Raw genomic sequence first — 10,049 nt, forward strand, 5'->3', positions numbered from 1 at the left:
CATTGTTTGCACATACGCGTATCCTATATCTCGCCTATGTACGAGTTAACGGACTCTGCGAAGCAATGTTTGAAGTTCAAAGCTTCGTGGGGTTCCAAGGGAATGTAAGAAGGAATTTGATTGGTGCAAAGCTTTTAGAAAGCAGCCATAATGTCACATGGTTGAAAGCTTAAACCAATTGTCTGTTTACTTTACTGTAATACATCATGCAAAACAGTGTAGACCAATCACTTTGCTGTTCTAACGGAATTGACGTTGACATCGTTCTACTTCCCGGATCGTTTACTCACTGTTCATAACTTATCAGTGCCACTTGAAGCATCATCTGCGTGACGTATAAGTCCTGTGACTTGTTTCCTCTTGCACAAAACAGTGCAATTTTGACCGAAAATCTTCCATATCGCAAAACAACTGTCGTTATTTAGTCGTTGCGTGTAGAAGGTATAATACCGAACTTTATTTGTAGGTTCATACGTTTATCCAAAATATCTGTGTTAAATGTCCAGCAGATTCATCACATTGGTATGCAGGCGATCGTTGAATGAACTTCTTGTCATATGCATTACCGCTCCATATTTCGTTTATTTTGTATCTTATCTATGTATGCATGTACTTATCTTTACCCTCATTACAATGCTTTTGTTACATGTCATAATGAATAAACATCCTGCTCTCCTATTTTTTTTTATTATTTCTCACCTACTAAATTTATGTGGCTTATCTACTAAGCATATCAGTCTTTTATATATCTATTTGCATACTTTCAGAAAAGGTATACAATATGTCTCTTTATCCCACGCTTGAGGATATGAAGGTGGATCAAATGATGAAGGTAGATTATGGGATAATGAGCATTTAAGTTTTAAATTGTCATTAACCATGTCTGTGCTCAATTAATTCGTAAGTATTGTACTTTCAGGCTCAACAGCAAGTGGAGTCACAATATAATGTTCCACCTATGCCACAAATACACAATGTTCCATCAGCACCCCCTTACACTTCTTCTGCACTATTATACCCTTCACCGGCAGAATACATGGGACTGGAACTTGGAGAAGAAGTAATAGAGGAAAATATGCCCGAATATTCTCTGGTTAGCCGTACAAGTGTAAGTAACAAACATTATTTTGTAAGAATAAAAATAAATTAAACATTAATGAAACATTCCAGACAGCACTTAGTATAACTGCAACCTCAGGGCCTTTAGCAGGTATGGTTGCTCCATTATCTGGCCAATCAGAAGGATTACAGAGAGCAAATGTAACAAATGGCATACGGGAGGTAGTTAATTTCTATATTTAAATATATACATATATGCATTAGAAGTATTTATAGGGTTCATTAAAGTATAATATTATGCTGCTATTATAGTTAATACTATGCAAAGATAAAGATGGTAAAGTTGGTTTGAGAGTACGTGCCGTCAACAAGGGTATTTTCGTATGTGTCGTAAGTCCGAATTCTCCAGCTGCGCTTGGTGGCTTACGATTCGGAGATCAAATTTTAAGCATAAACGATGTTTCTGTCGCCGGATTTACCATGGATCAAGTTCACAAAATGTTGCGAGATGCCAACGTTAACGGCATCCGAGTGGTAGTACGCGATAGGTTGGTTATTTTACTATTGTTTCCTTTTTAAATTAAATAGGAGTTATTTACATTTAAAATTACGTTCGTTATAGACCATTCGAACGGACAATAACTATGCATAAAGACAGTACAGGTCATATAGGATTCCAATTCAAAAATGGTCGAGTAACTGCCTTAGTCGAAAATTCTTCAGCTGCGCGAAATGGACTCATAACGGATCAACAAATATTAGAAGTTAATGGAAAGGTATACTACGAATTTATTAATTGATTTTACTTTTATGGAATGTAACGGACAGAATTTAAACAATTCCAAATTTGCGTGAATCGTTTTAGAATGTTGTTGGTATGAAAGACAAAGAAATCACGGCGGAGATTAAAAATGGCGGAAATATTATCACCTTGACGATTATTCCATCGTATATTTACGATCATATGATTAAAAAGTAAGTTATTTCGTGACGGTATAATTAATTATATAAATTATAATATATACTAATTAAAATTTATTTATTTCAGGATGAATATTATTGCTGCTATGAATAACAAGTAAGTATATTCAGAGTAAATAATTAAGCGGTTTTCGACTTATGTCTCGCATTTTAATATTCTGATCTCTTAGATTTGATATTTTACATCTTTTTTAAAACAACAAACACTATACAGTAGTGATAAGTATTGTTTAGTGTTCGTATCCGTAGTATTAACCCAAAGTTGATCAAATATCATTCGAATGAGTACAAACAATTTTTTAAAAACAAAAAAATATTAAACTCTTCAAACTCTTATATTTTATCATAGATTTATATGCATTTATTTCTGGACATGCACAAATATTCATACTCGATACTTGTCAAGTAAATAGACTGCAATAAAATTATTTATTACCACGGTTAAATATTTCCAATGTATGAATAACTTTACTGTCGTGTTGTTATTACCAAATAGTTCATAAATTGACATTTTCTTTAGAATCATGTGCCCAAATAATATTAGTTATACAATTTAAAAGTCTCTACCATGTTAATGCTTTTATATACAATTTTATCTTGTACATATTTGCCAAATTTGTTTACCAATGTTATTAGGATTTCTACATTGTGACATGTAATGAATGTACTAGACAAAGTGTACTAATAGTAAATTTTATATTCTTCTGGATAATGTGCCGTGCCAATATTATGAATTGTAAGTTATGTAGTTAACTGATTAAGGTTGAAATAAAATGTTGTATACAAATGAATGTTGGAAAGAATGGAATTCATACCTTCAATTTTTTATGTTCCTGTTTTCATTATTTCGTCGAAGAATGGCGATTGACTGTGGACCAAGTTACATATTTACTTAAGTCCATTCCGCCATTGATGCCACTATGACCGGAAGTGGGAATGCAAATATTTCCGATCACGCATGCGCAGTTATTCAGTAAATATGGCAGTTTTGTTTTAGTTTTCATTTGGGTCGCTCGTGCGGTGTATGAATTATCGAAGTGACATGTAATATTAAATACTAGTATCATGTATACAAAGTTTAATTATTGGATTCAAGAATTATTGTGCATGAATTACGTTGGGGTAAGAAGAATTATTGTCTTTTATGGAAACCCAAGTACTTTAATGTACCATTAGGTAGTGAGTGACATAAATGCGCTCTGCGATTAGTGTTATTTTGTCGAGTCCGGTACCCGACAATAAAATGTCTCACCCTGATTATGAGCAAACTGCTCATGACCATGCAGCGTTACTCTTACTATTGAGACCTATCGGTACGCAAATCAAGCAGAAAACTGTTACTAGGTTATGTGAAAGGATCATTAAAGCAGGTAGTAGATTCACCGTAGTCGATTCTACCGGTGGTACACGAGAAATCCTCGCTAGATTTGTTAAGGAACATCCTGTTGAAAATAACGATTGGGGAGATTTTCAAACTCACAGGAAGTTATTGGGATTGATTACATTTGGAAAATATGACAATCAAGCAGAATTAAATGAACTGTGTAGAGTTCATGAAAGCTTAAAAATAAAGTACAATACAACTTTATATGATTCTCGTGCCATTTTATTTGGGCAATCTGAGTCAAATAATCGACATGAGCCACCAGTACCATTTACTGTACCATCGAATTTTAAAACATGCGCTGTGTTTTATAGCGATGAGACATGTCCTGATCTTGAGGTTTACATTATGGAGTGCCTAAATTCTTTATTCTGGATTTTGGAATCCAAAAGATTAGAGAGATCCAGAGAAAAGATAGATAGAGTTTCTCTTTTATTGGCACCTTTTGAGAAGAAGGATTTCATAGGATTAGATCTTGAGTCCAGAAACAATAGGAAAAGATGTGTTGGTCGTATGACAAAACATTTAGGAGATCTGTGTCTACAAGCTGGACTTCCAGCAGATGCTTTAAGTAATTATAACTCTGCAGCCAGTGTATTACAAGCTGTTAATGATTGGTTGTGGCTGGGAGCTGCATTTGAAGGTTTATGTGCTGCATCTGCTCTAGTATTATATCCAAATATGTGCAGAAGTCTTCCACTACAAAGAAATTCTTCCCTTCAAGAAGGAAGTCCAGGTAAGCAAAGGTATGTAAAGAGTATAGGATTTAATGTATAGCAATCATTATTATTTTAAAAAAATCGTTAATAGATCATTTTGTATAGACGGGGTTCACAAGCTGTTGCTACTTTACCATCACCACCTGCTGTAGAGATGGTAAAGAGCAATATGCAACATATTTTACTACCTGAAGAAATATCTAAAAAATATCGTGAAGCAATAGTTCATTATAGCAAATATCAATATGCTGGAATAATTGAAACAGAAGCTAGTTTTAAAGCTACAAGAATTTCAATAGAGCAAAACTGTACTTTGCAGGCTGCCTCCTATTTAAATAATGTTGTACTTATCCACTTACAATTAAGCGAGCAAGAAAAAGTATGTAATACAAATAGAAAACATTTACTAGTACTACTACACAACTAAATGTGTGCAATATTACAGATTGATCGGTTTACTACATTGTCAGATTTATATACTAGTCTTGGTTTTGTGAGAAAAGCATCTTTTTGCTTGAGATTTGCTGCAACGAGACATGTGTCTAAAAATAATCCGAATCCCGATTGGCAACAATGTTATAATTTAATGTTGCAAGCTACATCTGGGTTTAAACTATCCTTAGATCCTGTTGATATGTCCCCCGGTAATAATTGTGGCAGTAACATTTTTTCTAACGACATTATAATAAGTAATTTTTAAGGGAAGTTTTATTTATGTAGATACTCATAAGGGTTGGCCAGATATTCAAATTCAAGTGATAAATGAACTTGTTGCTGCCGCTAACCGTATGGGTAATCCAGCGCTAGCAACGAGACACGTGACGTTTTTACTTCAAACAATGTACAATTATTTATCCCCCAACGAGCGTAAAGAAACTGCTCTGCAGCTTCAAAACGTTTCTCAGCAATGTGAAGGTGCACCTGTACCTCTCGTAAGTGTTCTAGAAATTAGTATTATGCACGGCTTAGAAAGAATTAAGTTCTCTCGATAGGTTCTAGATACTGGAACAGTTATACCGCCCGCGAATTTAACGAATATTCCAAAAACTAAATCGTTCGTCTTGAAAAATATGCAACCGCATCTTCAACCACAAAAGATTGAAAGAATTAAAGAGGACCATGGCCCATTTTTGTTCACGCCAATTAATTTCGGTTCATTGGAAAGAAAAAATACATCCAAAAGCAAAGTTGGTATGTTCGCATTTCGATTATCAAACGATTCTCGCGGAATCAGAGATCGTAATGCCCGATTCTAAAAACTATGAATGGTTGCAGATTATTTGTGGGTAGAGGGCGATATTTGTGAAGTGTCGATGCAACTTATTAATCCACTTCCCTTCGAACTACACGTTTCTAATATGAGACTTCTCACGAATGGAGTCGTATTCGAATCAATTCCAGAAAGTATTACGCTTCCTGCCGAATCAGGACCAATTGCGGTGACATTAGCAGGCAGGCCCAAAGAAATCGGTGACCTAGAAATACTCGGTTTTAGTACGCACACGTTAGGGGTGAAATCCAATTGTAGATTACGATACATGGAGGGAATGGTACATCCTCAATATACCGTTGAGGTTGTTCCAGCTTTACCTAGGATAGAGGTGGCTACAAGTTTACCTCAAACCGCAAGTTTCAGTTCTGGAGACAATATAGTAACTAGTGCGAGTATATCGTTATACGGCGGTGAAAGGTATACTATAATATTCATAAAAATTTTACTAACAGCAATATAGGTACTTGCCGAATGGACCACTGTACGTATGTTTCTCCGCTATAGTGCCGAATGTATCGTCACTATTACAAATAATGGACAGGTTCCTATCGAAACTATCGAATTATCAGTGCAATCCACGCTGGACGCAACTACGGAAAAGAAAATATTCAAATGGGACGATGACAATTTAATGAAACAATTACCTTTGCAGCCTGGGGATAGCGCGACTCTTACTTTGTACTTGTACGCAGCTACGGAATTCATAGCACCTGCATCGCGGAATGGTAGTGTAATTGATGAATTACAAATAGGTTTTAAACAAATGATACTTTTAATGACAAATGACAGATGTATGTGTGTATATCCTTTAGATATTACTAGCAGTACATATCTCAGTCAACCGAGCAGTTTAATGTCTCATTCCGGACATAGCTCTTTACCATCTAGATTAAGTTCTCCGTCGCATACGAAAAGACAATCAGAGTTAACTTCCTCGTTCAGATCAGGATTCAGTTCTCATTCTGGTCATTCCTCTTTGGCAAGTTCTCGTTTATCGAAACTCGCTGTGCCGTTACACGCTTCGAACGTTATCGAGGGTCAGTTGAAAATAAAGTATTCCGGCGGCGCCGGTCTAACAGCTGGTTATTGTCGCACTTCATCAGTCTTTGTAACCATAGAAATGTTACCTAGCGTGCAAATTACAAATTGGGACGTGCTTCCAGCAGAAACGTAAGTGATAACGTCGAAGTAACGTTTCAAGCACGCGGAGGTTTATAAAATATGTTTTCAGGCCGTCGCAATTTTACCTCGTATTAGACTTAATAAATATGACCAACCACGAAATGGAATTATACTACACGCAAACGAAATGTATATATATGGAGGGCAAAGAGCCGTGTAGAATTCCCGTGCCAGTTGATCGTTGTCCATTAAATAAATTGTCCATGGTAATAAATATTTTTTCTGCGTTTGGTAGTTTAAGTTTATATGGTTCTATGTTTTTATTTTATAATCACAGTTAAACGGGGCCGGAGATGTTGGAGAATTACAAAAAGTGTGTTCCGAACATATTGCCTCGTTGGTCGACTTACGGTGGCAACTGTTGGGTACAGAATCGGTCGGAAAGGCGTCCCTATCTGGGATTACACTTACTCAAGACATGTTAGATCTCGTTAGGATGAGTCCTTTACAGTGGGGTATGTCTTTGAATACTGGTTTGTTATTAAATTAGATTAACGCTTACAACGCATGACTTTTAGAAATAAAAATAAATGATGCAGTCGTAAAAGCACAGGATGAACTCACGTGTAGTTTGGGTGAATGCGTTAATGTCGGCATAGGGATATGCAATGCTCTAGAGCACCCTCTGAGCGACCTTATATTATCTATAAACTTTTATCAAGATCATCATAACGGGGTGAATAATTATCAGCTAGAGACGAGGCTATCCATCGCTGGCGCGAACAAAGTTATGCTTCCAGCTGTGAGTTACTTTCTCCATTGAATATGTATTATGGTAAATGTTCTATTTTTTTGTAATATACGAGTTGTTTTTTAGTTGCAGGAATATGGAAGAGTTTATCATGAATGTCGCGTAGTGTTCTTTACAGCCGGACAGTACAAAATAGATATTCAATGCAGTAGTATAGATTCAGCTCCAAATACACCGATACTTTGTTCCGAGTTAATAAATGCCGGACATACGTGGCGTTACATACCGTCAATAGAAATAACTGTTGACGATTGTTAGCATGCGTACGGTAAGCAATCGCGGCGATTTGTAATATTTGTAAAAAAGCGAAAAATAAATGTACCTATGCCTTGTTGTAATCAAGTGTCTAGATTTTGTTATGATAATCGTATACGTAAAAATTTAACAACTTTTAACTTTAATTTTTTAAACAGATTACGAAAGAAGTTTCTCTTTTTCGATATATATCTACGTCATGTAAATAAATATATTTATATATGTCTAAAATATAATGCTCTACATAATTCTTTTATAGCAACACTTTTAAGTTCTAATTGTATACTGTTTTTTGTGCATCAGTGTGTTATCGGTTTCTTGGTTTCTTCCCTAGGGGAATCATTTCTATCTCTTGTAAATTTCTTCTAAATTTCTTGTAGAATATAAGTACATCCGAATGGGCCCATACCTGTTGACTATTAAAGTCTAAAACTCTCAAGGATTGTAAACTTTGTGCCCTAGACAATGCTACGTATGATTGACCAGCATCAAAAACTCTCGCTAGACACATTTCAACGCAATCTAAAGTCAATCCTTGACTTTTATGAATAGAAAAGGCCCAGGCTAATTTCAGAGGGACTTGTTTTCTCTGAACAATGAGACCTGTGTTTGTTCTTACATTCCATTTCTCTAACTTCGCATGATATTGAACACCTGACTTAAATTGAACTACCGGTACATTGTCTATAAACTTAATTACTACACCTCTTGCTCCATTTACTAGACCATCAGATACATTTATATTTTTCAACAGCATTACCTGAGCACCTACTTTTAATACAAGTTTGCCGGGAACAGTTAATTGTTGATTTAATACAGATGTCATAGAGTCATCAGAGTCCTGAGCTACATACGTTTTGGATTCACTCTTTAATTCATTTAATTGAAATTCATTAATTTCTTCAGCTTCTTTCACATGAGAACAGAGTCTTGTTGCTAAAATTCCATCGTTCTCTATTTTTTGTTTGGCTGTTGCTTTAAGAGTTTCTGCAATGTTATCTGTAACTCTACCTATTCTTATATTGTTTAAGATTTTGATAAACTCTGGATCCTTTTGCCTATGAACTGTTTGTAATTCAAAATTAAAGTGTACACATTTTTCCCATCCACTGCTTTGAAAACAAAATTTTGCTTTCTTATCTCTGCTAGCTACAGGAGGTAATTGAAAAAAATCTCCACACAAGATTAACTGTATTCCACCAAATGGTCTTTCATTTCTACGAATATGTCTAGCAACAGCTTCAATCTTATCAAAATAATCGGCATCCACCATGGAAATTTCGTCGATAATCAAATGTTTTGTTTTCCTCCATAAAGTTAGGCAATTTCGAGAAGCCATTTGAAAGCATCTCTCTAAATTTGCAGTTCCCAGTCCAATTCCAGCAAACTGGTGTAAAGTAATTCCTCCTATATGACAAGCAGCCACTCCTGTACTTGCCGTTGCCATTGTAACATCGGGAGGTAACGCCGCAATAATCTTCTTCAACAAAAACGATTTTCCGGTTCCCGCACTGCCAGTAAAAAACAGATTCTTCCCACTAAGTACGGCGTCTAAAATTCTGGTTTGTTCCTCCGTAATTTGTCCGGTAGTTGGATTTTCGTAAAGTTTCTTTGAAGTAACGGATTTCAGTACATTTTCATCTACACGTTTTCTTTTTTTCACGGTGCCAGGGGACGGTGTGGTGATCGTTGCTCGGGACACACTGATGGCCTTTTCTTTGGCCTTATTTATTTCGGTACTAGTCGCAGGACTGATTTCCTGAAGCCCTCCCAGTGATTTATTCGAAAGTAATTTCTCTTTCAACAGATTTTTCGCCGGTTGATCGGAATGATTCGTGATCTTAATGTATAACGTTTTCAAAAAGTTGATTAGTTGCGCCGGTGGCGCATTCGATAAAAATAAGGTACAGTTATCTTCTTTAAATTTAATAGAAGCTTTCCCTTGGGACATGAATTTGTTAAAAACAGATATAGATTTTAACGGGAGTTTCGTCAATCCGTTCCCCTTCTCTGCCCGTACTTCAACAAACATTTCGCGGAAATTATTTCGGATCAAGCGTAAACTTGCCGATCGGTGATTGACTTTCTTTTGTATCGAGCCTTGCGCGTTGGTCCATTCTATTATAATAGAACATGTCACGAAATTATTATCTTGATCCATATTTACATACCAAAATGTTTAAACGATGATAATGGATTATCTTGAGAAGTTCTTCAGTTCATTAGACCGATAAATCACAAGGTCTTCTTCAAAGGGCACGACCAACCATCATCTACGCCACGCTATAACTGACTATTTCGGCGGGAGATTTACTGCCCTAACATGTTAGGGAAAGTTTTTTGTTCCTGGAGGAGAACAGGTTTACCACCACGCGATTGATCATTTCGTTCTTTGAATATTTCCCTATGAATAAGTCCCTAGAATTATGGACGACGAAGTACCGT

At 35.9% G+C, this 10,049-nt stretch overlaps 3 protein-coding genes across 5 annotated transcripts; 2 read left to right on the forward strand and 1 right to left on the reverse strand.

The window, feature by feature from the left end:
• Positions 1 to 251: 251 nt before the first annotated feature.
• Positions 252 to 2,829, forward strand: LOC116426887 (syntenin-1). Of its 2 annotated transcripts, none has more exons than XM_076368259.1 (8): positions 252 to 522; positions 768 to 832; positions 920 to 1,108; positions 1,171 to 1,281; positions 1,372 to 1,607; positions 1,682 to 1,835; positions 1,925 to 2,034; positions 2,108 to 2,829. In XM_076368259.1, the coding sequence occupies exons 2-8, from the start codon at positions 782 to 784 to the stop codon at positions 2,139 to 2,141; spliced, it is 885 nt and encodes a 294-aa protein (XP_076224374.1). In that variant the 5' UTR covers positions 252 to 522; positions 768 to 781; the 3' UTR covers positions 2,142 to 2,829. The 2 variants fall into 2 exon arrangements, with proteins under 2 accessions (XP_076224374.1, XP_031832375.1); XM_031976515.2 differs by having other exon boundaries at positions 256 to 441; positions 2,108 to 2,827.
• A 172-nt stretch (positions 2,830 to 3,001) lies between these two features.
• brun (trafficking protein particle complex subunit brun) lies at positions 3,002 to 7,687 on the forward strand. 2 transcript variants are annotated; one of them, XM_031976537.2, is made up of 12 exons: positions 3,002 to 4,170; positions 4,249 to 4,522; positions 4,589 to 4,787; positions 4,864 to 5,075; positions 5,136 to 5,334; positions 5,419 to 5,833; positions 5,921 to 6,141; positions 6,229 to 6,586; positions 6,648 to 6,804; positions 6,876 to 7,053; positions 7,117 to 7,340; positions 7,416 to 7,687. In XM_031976537.2, the coding sequence occupies exons 1-12, from the start codon at positions 3,233 to 3,235 to the stop codon at positions 7,605 to 7,607; spliced, it is 3,567 nt and encodes a 1,188-aa protein (XP_031832397.1). In that variant the 5' UTR covers positions 3,002 to 3,232; the 3' UTR covers positions 7,608 to 7,687. The 2 variants fall into 2 exon arrangements, with proteins under 2 accessions (XP_031832397.1, XP_031832398.1); XM_031976538.2 differs by having other exon boundaries at positions 3,931 to 4,160.
• On the reverse strand, positions 7,456 to 10,003 carry Pif1 (Pif1 DNA helicase). The gene has a single exon (XM_031976546.2). It carries the CDS (start codon positions 9,763 to 9,765, stop codon positions 7,912 to 7,914), a length of 1,854 nt encoding a protein of 617 aa, XP_031832406.1. The 5' UTR covers positions 9,766 to 10,003; the 3' UTR covers positions 7,456 to 7,911.
• Positions 10,004 to 10,049: the final 46 nt, after the last annotated feature.

Source organism: Nomia melanderi, chromosome 1 (assembly GCF_051020985.1).
Source record: "Nomia melanderi isolate GNS246 chromosome 1, iyNomMela1, whole genome shotgun sequence".
NCBI classification, from domain to species: Eukaryota; Metazoa; Arthropoda; class Insecta; order Hymenoptera; family Halictidae; genus Nomia; species Nomia melanderi.